Source organism: Cuculus canorus, chromosome W (assembly GCF_017976375.1).
Source record: "Cuculus canorus isolate bCucCan1 chromosome W, bCucCan1.pri, whole genome shotgun sequence".
NCBI classification, from domain to species: Eukaryota; Metazoa; Chordata; class Aves; order Cuculiformes; family Cuculidae; genus Cuculus; species Cuculus canorus.
In genome coordinates this window covers 75,374-88,510 of record NC_071440.1, presented here as the reverse complement: position 1 = coordinate 88,510, position 13,137 = coordinate 75,374, and the positions used below count along the sequence as shown (strand labels likewise).

The window sequence follows — 13,137 nt, the reverse complement described above, 5'->3', positions numbered from 1 at the left end:
GGACATGTGCATAGGAAAAACCTTGAGTTTCTGCATAAATGTAGTCCCCTACAAGACCATTCAGTTTTAACTTACAAGACCAAACCATGCTCTTTCATAGCTTGCCCCCACCCAATTGTATGCTTTTCTACACCAAATATAGTTACTCTAGATGGGGAGAAGGATACAGAAAAGAGTAGCAGAATTTGGTCTTCTGTTCACAGGAACACTTGCCCAAAGCTTAAAGTTATTGGATAGATGCACATAAACATCAGTTTCTTTATCAGAAAATTTACTGAAATAAATAAGCTTGAGAAGGAAATTAATGTGTTATTTCAAGGTATATTGCTGAGCAGTAGAATATGACATTTGCTAAAGAATCGATGAGAAAGCTAACAGCAGCCTAGCAACAGAATAATAAATAACTGTCAAATACAGATAGCCAACCATAAGGGTGGGAGGGAGGAAGAAAGATAGGGAAAGATAGGTTTTCCTGAAGGAAACAGCTGGAAGGAGCAGAGCTTCCCATGTAGCCTAGGAACAGATGAAGAATGAAGGAAACTAAAGCAGAATATGTAACTGACTTATAGAACCCATTGACACACTGAGTCACTCATCAACCTGCATTCATTTGACTGTCAAAGAGAACATACAAATGGGTATTAGTAATAAGGAGTCTCTTGGGGTACAGAAGAACAGCTTTTGGTTTGTTTTCCTCCTTGTGGAGAGGAAGCAGAGAAGGAGACCAGGCACAGAGATCCTTACCCTCTCCTGTTTGAAATCTGTAAAAGCACCATCTGTGTATTTCTGCTTGCTCAAAAGCTGTTTCCTCCTCTCCTGATGTTTGGCACACTTCTGGAATTTCTCATTGTGACTATTCAAGTGTGAGGTCAGCTCTGCCATGCTATGCAATTTAGTATCACAGTGCTTGCACTGGTAGACAGCATTATGAGAGCGGGTACCACTTGCCACTATGGTAAAGTCTCTCTTCAAATCCTTGCTGTGGTGGTCTGTGTAATGCATGCAGAGCAGCTCTGCTGTGCTGAAGGATAGCTTGAAACATTTTATGCATCTGAATGGAAGCCACTCATTTTCCTGAGCCTCACTCTCCACCTCAGGCTCTTCAAAGGCATTCTGTTCTTCAGCTGGAATTGACTTTTCATGTTCATCAGCATACACGGCAGTGAAATATCCCCCCAGCTTGCTCGCATGCTGCTTCTTAGGGAAAACACCAGGGTGACGCTTCATGTAGTGGGACACAATACCTTTTTTGCTAAATGATTGAAAGGAACAAATTGAGCATTTCTTCTTTTCCACAGCCCTCCTCAGCTCCTCACTTAACTGAGGAGTGTCATCTTTGGGAGGAGATGTAATGATCACTTTATTGGGTTTGTCGCTTACTGTCCTGGAAGCTGCTAAACAATGAGTGTAGTAAGCATCAATGTCATGCCTTTTCTGGTAGTGTGCTGCAAGCCCTTTGCGGATAGGGTTGGTGTAGGAACACAAAGCACACTTGAAGAGGTTGTTCTTGCCTTCTGGTTGTGCCTGAACATTATTGTGCTTGATGCGGTAGTGCCTGGCTATCCCCTTACGGGTAGAACAGAAGTATTTGCAGAGTTGACACCGGAACACTGTGTGAGACACTAAGCGAGAACTGGAGAAATGAGGTGCTGAGATAGAGACTTCTCCAACACCATCAGAAGCAATTTCTGGGGAGGCCTTGATTTCATTTACTATGTCTAGCTCCGCTGAAGCAGAAAACTTTGGTGGTGACTGAGCAAAAACATCAAATTCAGGCTGATTATGGTATTTCTTATAGTGAATTTTGAGCTTCTCCAGTGTGCCATGGGTGTAAGGGCATAGTTTACACTGGTATGCACCATAGCCTTGCTTGAAAATCCTACTGGTCTCTTCTGTGTCATTCTGGGCGATGTCATTTGACTGTTCCACGTCATGCACAAAGTCTTCAGCAGTGACCTTTACTGATGGGTGCCGTTTTTGGTAATGTGTGAGGACACCATGAATGCGTGTATTAATGTATGGGCAATGTCTGCACTTATACACAGCCCCTGGGTTAATGTCTATGTCCTGTGCAAAGTCAGAAGCTTTCACTTTCGTGCCAGGATGCTTTTTGCCATAATGTGTCAGGAGGCCGTGCAAGTTACTGTACTCAGACTGGCAAACTGTACACTGATATGGAGTGGAGGAGATGGCAGGGTTTGCAGAAGCCAGCTGAATAGTTTTTTCATGGGAAAGGCTGGGGTCCTCCATATCCTGGTCCATCTGCGATGTTACCTGTTTTTCAGAATTAATCCTGGCCCTAACTTCATCAAGTTGTGTGTCAATTTTCTCAGCAGCATCTTTCTCCTTAATAATATCTAACAATACAGATTCATCCCCATTCGTAGCCCAAGGGTGAAAAGTCTGGTAATGATTAGTAATATCCCAAATGGAAGATGCTTCAAAAATGCAGTCTCTGCATTTATAGGTCTTTGCCTCTGTTGGCATCACTAGGGTAGGAGGGGAAGGATCTGGACCTGCCCAGAGTTTAGTTGCCATATATATACAGTCAACATAATGTTCAGGATGTCTCCTTTGGTAATGCACAAGCAAACCACTTGGTTCCCTATGTGAATAAACGCACCATTCACAGTGATAACCGGCTTCTATCAAGCCATCCAAAAATGCCCATCTCAGAATGGACGTGACCGTGGCCTTCATATTCGGGTGGTCTTTCTTAATATGCTTCCTCAATGCATAGAAGTAAGGTGATGTGTAGCTACATTGCCTGCATTTGAGGTCTCTCAGCTTTGTCTTGTCCTGTTCAGTGCTGGAGATGTGAGCAGGCATGCTGCTAGATGATTTCTTCTGGTTACGATCACAAAGACTTCTAATGGTGGCTGTATGCTGCCTAATCACATCTGCATTGGCTTTGAAATCACGATGCTTCTTTTGATAATGAATGAGCACACCTTCCACGGTCCGGTTTCCATAATCACAGTGCTGGCAGAAGAATATTTCATTCTCAAGGGTATTCACAGAGCTCTCAGAATGGCCCCGGCTCAACTGCTGCACTGACACTGGCAGTTTCTGAATTCCAGGTGGCAGCTCACCAGCCTTCATCATTGCCACAGTAGGGGGTGCCTGCCTGATGTACTTGGCAGTGACCTTTACTTCTGGATGCCTTTTCTGGTAGTGGACAAGCACTCCCACAACTGAACGGTTGCTGTATGAACAGTGTTTGCAATAGTAGAGTTCAGAAGCAAGGTCTGGGGTCAGTGGTGGGGGAGGTGGAGAAGCCAAGTTGGACAGTTTTGAGGAGACAGACACTCCCATCTCAAAAGACATTTGAGCCAGGGCAGAGCCCCTGTCAACAGAAGCTATATGCATGGTCTTTTGAATTCTGAAATATGATGCTTTTTCTTCAGGATGTTTTTTCTGGTAATGCACCAGAACTGAATGCATGTTAGGGCTTGCAAATGAGCACACATCACAGTCATAAACAACCACAGAAATGACTGAAGGTGCCTTTTGATTTTCACATTCAGGACTAAACTTCTTTGTAGCACTTTTGTTAAAATTTGCTGGCACAGTAGTTCCATGAGCCACGGGAGTAAAGTTTGCCATAGTTTTTGGAGCAGAATTCAAGATCTCTCTCAGCGTCTGAAACTCTGTGTTTAGCCCCTCTTGGTGCTCAACCACATAGCTTGAAAATATCATTGCATTGTTAATTTTCACTGTTGGATGCATTCTTTGGTAATGTGGCATCAGGCTTCTAACATTTGGGCTAGTGTAAGAACAGAAGTGACAGTGGTAGATCAGATCAGAGTGATTGAAGTTCAATACATTCATAGCTTCAGGGTGATGCTCTCTGTAGTGTTCCTGCAAGTCTTCAAAGTTTGCATAATCAATATAACACTCAAGGCATCTGTATACTGCACTGTGATCATTGGGATCCAAGATATACCTAAAGCTGAATTTTATGTAGGGGTGCATCCGTTGGTAGTGGGTGCTAACACTCCTCGCGGATTTGTTGCTAAAATCACAGTGTTTACAATAGTAAAGACTGCCAGAGTCATTAATCTCCATATTTTTGTTGTTCTGATCAGGGTCATACATATTTGCCTGGCTTCCCAGAACAGGGGTATTAGGATTCTCTTGGTCTTTCATGTTAATTGGAGAAAAATAATCTTCCTCATCTTCAGATAAAGTGAGCTCGATCTCTGCTCCGTTGGTGGAATTATAATCATGATGCATGTTTCTGAAGCTTGCATCCTTCTGGGAATCATTAGTCTCTCCCTCCCACATTTGCTGGGGTGCATAAGAACTAGAAAGCTCCACCAATGGTTCTGTTTGTTCTTCTTCTCTGTCTAATTCCACTTCTATCTCCACCTCGTTATCTTCCTCCTCTTCCTCTACATTAATCACAGCATCTTCTTGCTGTTTGTTTCTGTTTATTTTGCTCTGCAGGTTGCTTGCTATTTCATCAATTCTAGTTCTTTTCTTCACTGGTGAGAGATCCAAAGGGCAGTCATTTGACACCTTCCGAGCAACCTTAGCAACAAAGTTATTTTTAGATGAGAGGCCAAGAATTGAGGTCTGGCTTTTCTTCACTGTGCTGACAGAGGTGAGAGCATCTGTCTTGCTCTCTTGTGGCATGTTGGATGGCAGTCCATCATATTTTGGTAAGTTGTCACAAAATGAGTGCTTGTGCTGTTGATGAACTCTGAGGCCTTTCAAAGTAGTGGTAGAATAGTTACATATTGTGCACTTATAAGGATGCTGTGAATGGGGTTGATGCAACTGCTGCTGTTGCTGCTGCTGCACTGTTTCCATCATCCCAGCTGACTTTCTTCCATTTATATTTCCACTTTCATAAGAAACCATGTTGTCATTCAAAGAGGAGACAATGTTTTCACTCTGAGAATTCACAGTGTCCCAGTCTGATGTTGTACCTGCATGACATTGACTATGAGCTCCAAGTTTTAATGAACTCTTACAGGTGAAATGGCACTCATCGCATTTGTATATAGTTGTCTTCCCAGACAGGTGGATATTCTCAATGTGTCGGGAGATGCTTCGGCGGTGCATTGTGAGGAAAGGGCAAAAAGGACATTGGAACTTGTTCATGTATCTTCTAAAGGGAATCCCTTTCGTTTCCAACAACTTGTTGCCATCAGATCCCATCAGTTGCTTTGCAGATATTCCTGAAGTCTGGTGGTCCATGGAGTTCAAGCCATTATCACTGTCCACTTCATTTAGCTCTTCATCTGAGCTGGAGTCATTTAGCATACTGTTTGTTTCTAAGTCAGCAGAAGAATTTGTCATGTCAGCAACTCTATAGCAGGATCTGTCAGACAAGTTAACTGTGCCCGAGTTGTGATGTAATTTAGACTTCATTTGAGGATAAGACACAGGAGAAAACTTAGAGAATACAGAAGAGTTAGGTCTGATAAGGGAATTGCCTGTAGAACTTCCGAAGTTAGAGACATCAGCATTCAATATATCACGTCCTGTCATATTCATAGAGATATAATTAATAGAGTTTGGGGAGGCATTCTGGGCACTTTTACTCTGCATATCAGATGCACTGGTTCTGTTGTGTTCCTGCCTCAAACTTGACAGCATTTTTACCATGCTGCGGTGCTTCTTCATCATATGGTCACACCAGCGCTCCCTTCGAGGTGTCTGGTAACTGCACCATTCACAGCAAAAGTTGCCTCTGGACTTTGTTAGAGGCTTGACCATGGACTCCAAAATACTCCATTCTACCACCTCTGCAGGTAATTCCTTGCAGGTTTCCTGCACTGGTGCAGAGGCAGATGTCAATTCAGATACAGCAGGGGTAGGAGGAGGAGTTAAACTCTCCTTCAGATTGTTTTTGTGATACATTTTCTGGTGCTTAATAATCCTTGCACGCCTTGGTGATTTGTAAGTGCAGAACTGGCAAGAGAAAACTTTGCCAAACCCCTCATGCATCATGATGTTGTAATTTAAGGATCCAGCAGTGTGTGACCCTACTGAGCTCCCCCCAATTTGTGCTCCGTGAACCTTGCGAGTATGCTCTATGAGGAGGTTTTTAGATCGGAAGTAACGCACACAGAATTCGCACTGGAAAAACTTGCTGGTTGGTTTAGGATTTGGAGCCATATGTTGACCGTAAAAAATTTGGCTCTGGCTATAACAACTTCCAGTCCCCATCTGAGTTGTTGCATTTTGCCCTAAAAGAAGAGTTAAAAAGTAAATATGTAAATAAGTAAAATTAGACCGTCTCCCCCCATCTACCCTATATGCATATGAATAAACACACATCCTGAACACGTTAATCACACCAAAATTCCCTCACTTATTTATTATTAGACCTGTGCATATGAGAACAGTCAGAAAACTAACAGACAGCAGATAATTTGGGATAGACAATTTCCAAAGTAAGCTTCTTGAAATAAAAAGGTACACTAATAAAGTTCAAAACTCTTGTAGAGCTCATGGTGGCATAAAGCAAGGAAAAAAAGCAATATGAAGAAGCATGTGAAAAGCAGCAAGATGACAAATCCATGTTTGCATTTACAGAAAAAAAAAATGTCTGTAACTAAACATCATTCACTGCACTACCACAGTGATAAAGAGAACAGTTTTTAAAAAGCACACTGAAACACACCAATTAAAATGCAATTAAATAAATCACATGTGAGACAGGGGTTTATGGTTGAGTTTTACCTGCTATTTCATCTGCAATTGTAAATTCATCCTTTACAGAAGAAAATTCAGTCTCAGTCTGGTTGCTAGCATTCATGGAGCCAGACCTTGGCTGGCTAGGGGTTTCATCGGAGACATCTGTTGGCTGCAGAAAAGCAGTATGAACATCCTGAATGTGAGCTTTTAGGTATTCATAGGATGGAGCTCGGAAATCACAGCCATCACACTGCAGTACCTCCATGGTTCAGGAACGATCTTTTGCATTAGAAAATTCTGCAAGAAAAACAAGGAAAGGAGAAGAAAAGATGCAGGGGTTTGGTTTGTGGGGTTTTTTTTTCCGTTTGGTTGGATTTGGTAGGGTTTTTTATTTTGTTTTTACAGAAATGCAATTCAGTGAATTCTGAAAATATATTAACACCAAGCTCCCTATCATATGACTTAATGATTTCCAGAAATTCCATAATTACTGCAGCCTAAAACTAGACTCTTTCAGTAGACTCTTAGCTTATGTACTGTCATAAATAGAAGGACACACAAAATACAAGAAATGCAAAAGTCTGAGACCCTCCTGCCCTGTACAGCAATTGGGCACAAAAGTAACCTATTATTTTAAAGCAATGACTCATTTATTAAGTTTCCCACACATTGCACTGGGCCAAGACAACCTAGGAGTTCCAGAGGTCCAAAATGCAATAGCAGACAAAAACACTGTACTGTGGAAACATTTTCCATGTAAATTACAAAAGCATTTTCAATGTATTTACTGTAGAATGTAAAACTACTTATATAGCAAGATAACCTGCTGCAGGCAAAACAATCTCAACTCAGGGAATTTTACTTCATTTAGTTTATTGTCAACTAACACGAACTCTTAATTACTGGTTTAGATATTGAGAAAGAAAGACAACAGTGAAACAAACAATTAGGGAAACACCTTTCCCAGGGTCAACTATAAGACAAGACACTTATCATCCACTGCTCCCTTAGTCTCAACTCCCCTTGTTTTTGCCACATGTTGCATCTGATCTGTTCCAATTCCTTCAGCGATGTGACAGACAGCACAGGAGGTTGGGGTCAGCACATAATGGTTTCCTTCTTCCCCTCTTTGTTTCTTACACATAATGGTTTCCTTCTTCCCCTCTTTGTTTCTTACTCATCTTCCTCCATTGTTCCTTACTTATTACTGCTCTGTTGCAGTATGGGTTCCACCATGGGCTGCAGTCCCTTTTAAAGGTGCCACTGCTCCCATGTGTGGAGCACCTCCTTCCAAGAGCATGCCTCCTACCCCTATTGGCAACCATCTTTTCTTAAATATGATTGAGCAGAGGCACCTTTATGCTCCTCTGATTCTTTGAAAGTTTGGCTTGCAATGGGTTCTTTACATTTGTTTCAAAACTGGCTGGAACTTGCTGTTAATGGCCTCCTCTCACACTGCAGCCCCTTTCACCAAAACCCAGCCATTTGTGCCCAATATAAAACTCAAAAACACTAGAGCACAAAGAGAGGACACTGTATAAAAGAATGCTTTGCCTTAAAGCCTGTGATAATAAACTTCTGGCAAGTCTATTTCTGGACAGCAAGCACACAGACACTCCAGTGTTTAATCTACATTACTGTGCTCACTGCAATATGTCCCCCCCACCATCTCCAACAACAACAACAAAAAAAAAAAACAACCAAAAAGGCACAAACCAGGTATGAGAATATACAGTTCTGCAGTATTTGGCAAATCGCCTTTAACAGTTATCTGTTAGTGATTATCACTAGATTGCAAAAAAACCTCCACACTCACAAAAGATCCTCTCCCTCTTTGTAAGTGCAAGGCCTCTTTCCATTTGGGACAGTGATAGTAATCTGCTGGTCACAGCTTTGGTGAACAATGACATCCCTCCCTGAATGGAAGGAACAGCACTTTGACATTAACATTTACATGTTGTCCAAAATACTTTGTCCCAAATTTTAGTTTCATATATACAAGGTCCAACACACAAAAAAAATGAGACTGCCTGTAACTCTTTATTTAACAAATTAAGAAAATCAACTATGATCACCTTTACAATAGTTCCCTTCTGAGTTGACACTCAGCTGCATACAATGCTGCCAATGTTCAAAGCAATTCTGTAGATCATTTTCTGAAAGGCTGTTGAGGATCTCCATAATTTTTGCTTTCGCATCTTCTACCGACAAAAAAAATTGTTTTCTTTGAGCACTGGCCTGAGCTCTGGGATCTCTTCACCGTAAGCCTCAGTCAATAATTGAAAAGCTTCTGTCACAGATTTCTTTAGTTTCACAAGAAACTTGGTGCTAACTCGCTGCTCACTCTTGCACACTGACATTTTCCAAGTGAGGGTAAGAAAACATCTCTGTTTGAACATGTCCACCCATATCGAGTAAAGCAATTGAGCTGAGCCTTGTCTCACTATGACAGATTATAATATGTTCTATAACCATCTCTTTGTCTCTTCCCTCCCATTCTGGGTTCCTGAGCTATAGGGTTAGTCTCGGGCAGAGGGCGTGTGATGTGTGGTGTGTGTCAGACCTCATGCAGATACTTAAGTACAATACATTGGGAAGAAATAAAAACATTGCTTCTTTCTCCTCCCCCTCAACTTCTGTCTCCATTCACTTGCTCCTTTCAAGAAACACTATTTTCTATAGGTTTTAACAAGCCTAGATATAAAATATCTAAAATAAGGCAAGCATATTGGCTCAACCATCATCATTTATGCAATATACAGATATTCATATCTAGCAGAAACTAAATGGAAGATCCACAGTGCACTTCAAGAAAAAGTCCTGTCTATAAAAGAAGCATTGTTTTTTTTTAATGCAGGAAACAAATCAACCTTCTGTTCATCTTGCATCTCCTCTCTCAAATAGTTAACATACTAAACTTGTGGCTGCTGCCCTTTCCCATTATCACAGTTCAGCCCCGGCCCGGCTAAATTTCAGCAGCTAAAAACCGTGTAGTTGGACTCTCAAATCCTCCCCCCACCATTCATAGGGAAAGGAGAAAGGGAAAGGAGAGGAAAAAGCTTGCGGGTTGGAAACTAAAACTACAGCTTTAATGAAATAATAATAATAATAATAATAATAACAATAATCATAGAATCATAGAATCACTAGGTTGGAATGTAATAAAATATATACACATATATGAGAATGTGCCCCCACCCCTCAATGACTGTACATCACCACAAATAGTGTAGAGCAGACACGAGGAAATGGGTCCACGGCTAGGAGGGAACTGAGCTCAGGAACCAGATTCAAGAACGCACGGATCCAGGATCAGGAGGAAACAGACATATGAGATCCTCACTGGATGCCGGCCATCGCAGAAGAGGGCAAAACCCTTGTGATCTCTCAATTTTATATCGAGTATGACATATATGGGATGGAATACTCTGTTGGTCAGTTTAGGGTCATGTGCCTTATTTGCCCCTCCTGGCAGGTGCAGCCCTTTTCTGCCAGCATGAGGATGGCCTTGATATAGGGATAAGTATAAGCACTGGCCTTTTTGCATATCACTCTCAAAAACATGTAGTTAGTTTTCAGAGAATGAAGTTACTTACAGCAACTGAGTTAGTCACAAAACTGACTCTAATTTAGCTCAAACCACAACACCCTTATTCCAGCATTCAAATTAAGGAGAGATCTATTATTAAAGCTGAGTTATATCAAATGTGGCAAGATGTTAAAGCTTCTAACGGTGTTCTTTGTTCCAGTTAATTATTTCTCCCTTTAAATAAGCTCTTTGAGGGTTCATCACCAAGATTCATTTTCCTCCTTTTCTCCCCGAGAAAAACCAAACAGGAAATGGAAAAAAAAGACAATTAAGATTTTCTTCATGTAAATGAGACCCATAACTAGGGGGAAAGAAGTTATAAACAATTGTGTTTTTAAAAATGCTACAGTCCCCACATGCAGACAATAGAAATACATTGTGGCTATTTTCCCCTTTTTACAAATTAATTGCATAACATCTTATTTTTCCTGTAATTATAAGTACTTCAGAATTTCAAGCATTTGAAACAAAGTAGTAAGGCAAAAATAAATTTAAAATTAAGAAATGGCTTTCTACAGCCTTAGATTTACTTTCATTTTAAGAGTAGCAGGACTACATTGGTTTCATCCTCAAAATATGGGTAAAAGTTGGGTAAGAGAAAATTAATGGCAGTTTCTCAAAAACTTTATTCCTGGTAATATGTATAAATAATCAAGCTACATATGAGGAAAATTATCTTTTTTTTTGTCACAAGGAGGGTGAAGATCAAGACTAGTTTATCAAGAGAGAAATATCCTCCCCCTCCATTTCATAATATACTGTTCTTACTTTCTACTTAACTCTATGAACTAAACAAGTGCCTTCTTGTAATTTACAAAAAGGTTCATTAATGATCTTAGCGCCCTCAAGTCATCACCAACTTCAAACCTGGCCCTTATATGTTTAATTTGTTCTGTCTGCCTCTGGCCTAGACAGGCGCACCCTCTCCTGGGTGGAAAACTGGTTGGATGGCCAGGCCCAAAGAATTGTGGTAAATGGAGTTAACTCCAGCTGGAGGCCAGTCACAAGTGGTGTCCCCCAGGGCTCAGTGCTGGGTCCAGTCCTGGTCAATATCTTTATCAATGACCTGGATGAAGGCATTGAATGCACCCATAGCAAGTTTGCAGATGACACTAAGCTGGGAGGACGTGTTGATCTGCTTGAGGGTAGGGAGGCTCTACAGAGGGATCTGAACAGGCTGGATCCATGGGCCGCGAACAACGGTATGAGATTCAACAAGGCCAAGTGCCAGGTCCTGCACTTGGGACACGACAACCACATGCAGCACTACAGACTTCGGGAAGAGTGGCTGGAAAGCTGCCTGGCAGAGAAGGACCTGGGAGGTGTTGATTGACAGCTGACTGAACATGAGCCAGCAGTGTGCCCAGGGGGGCAAGAAGGCCAATGGTATCGTGGCTTGTGTCAGAAACAGTGTGGCCAACAGGACCAGGGAAGTGATTGTGCCCCTGGACTCGGCATTGGTGAGGCCGCACCTCAAATACTGTGTTTGGGGGCCTTCACTACAAGAAGGACATTGAGGTGCTGGAGCATGTCCAGAGAAGAGCAATGAAACTGGTGAAGGGGCTCGAGAACAAGCCTTATGAGAGGCAGCTGAAGGAACTGGGGTTTTTCAGCCTTGAGAAAAGGAGGCTGAGGGGAGACTTTATCACTGTCTACAACTACCTGAAAGGAAGTTGTAGAGAGGTGGGTGCTGGCCTCTCTCCCAAGTGACAGGTGATAGGACAAGGGGGAATGACCTCTAGCTGCGCTAGGGGAGGTTCAGACTGGATATCAGGAAAAAGTCTTTCACAGAAAGGGTCATCAGGCACTGGAACAGGCTGCCCAGGGAGGTGGTTGAGTCACCATCCCTGGAGGTATTTAGAAAATGGGTAGATGAGGTGCTCAGGGATATGGTTTAGTAGTGGACAGGTATGGTTGGACTCAATCTCAAAGGTCTTTTTTAACCAAGCAATTCTGTGATTCTATGTGATTCTATGTCCAATTTTTCATCCACCAGTAACCTCAAGTCCTTCTCTGCAGAGCTGCTCTCAATCCATTCATCCCCCAGTCTGAACTAATACTGCTGATTGCCCTGACCATGGTGCAGGACCTTGCACCTGTCACTCAGGGGTCCATACTGGGACCAGTGCTCTTTAATATTTTCATCAATGATATAGACAGTGAGATCAAGTGCATCCTCAACAAGTTTGCAGATGACACGAAGCTGAGAGGTGCAGCTGACAGGCTGTCCAGGATATCATCCTGAGGGACTTGGACAAGCTGGAGAAGTGGGCCCACGTGAAACTCATGAGGTTCATCAAGGCCAAGTGCAAGGTTCTACACTTGGGTTGAGGCAATCCAGTTTCTACAAAGGCTGGGGGATGATGTGATTAAGAGCAGCCCTGAGGAGAAGGACTTGGGGGTACTGATGGACAAAAAGCTGTACATGAGCCAACAATGTGCACTCGCAGCCCAGAAGGCCAACTGTACCCTGGGCTGCATCAAAAGCAGCGTGGCCATGAGGTCAAGGGAGATGGTTCTCCCCCTCTATTCAGCTCTGGTGAGACCTCACCTGGAATACTGTGTCCAGCTCTGGGGCCCTCAGCACAGGAAGGACATGAAGCTGTTGTAGCAGGTCCAGAGGAAGGCCATGAAAATGATCAGAGGGCTGGAGCACCTCCTATACAGGGACAGACTGAGAGAGTTGGGGTTGTTCAGCCTAGAGAAGAGAAGGCTGCGGGGAGATCTTGGAGCAGCCTTCCAGTACTTTAAAGGGGGCCTGTAGGAAAGATTGGGAGGGGCTTTTTAACAGGGAGCGTAGTGATAGGATGAGGAGTAATGGTTTTAAACTAAAGTGAGGGTATATTTAAACTGGATATAAAGAAAAAATTTTTTATGATGAGATTTGGTGAAACACA

The 13,137-nt window shown here is 42.4% G+C and overlaps 1 protein-coding gene across 1 annotated transcript in view; it reads right to left on the bottom strand.

Moving 5' to 3' along the window:
- The window catches only part of LOC128850274 (zinc finger protein 462-like), a 79,051-nt gene extending 72,135 nt beyond the window's left edge, over positions 1-6,916 (bottom strand). The window contains exons 1-2 of the mRNA XM_054053291.1: positions 6,697-6,916; positions 745-6,200 (exon numbers count right to left, since the gene is read on the bottom strand). Coding sequence (XP_053909266.1) covers positions 745-6,200; positions 6,697-6,916 — 5,676 coding nt within the window. The remainder of the gene's footprint in view (positions 1-744; positions 6,201-6,696) is intronic.
- Between the last annotated feature and the right edge of the window lie 6,221 nt (positions 6,917-13,137).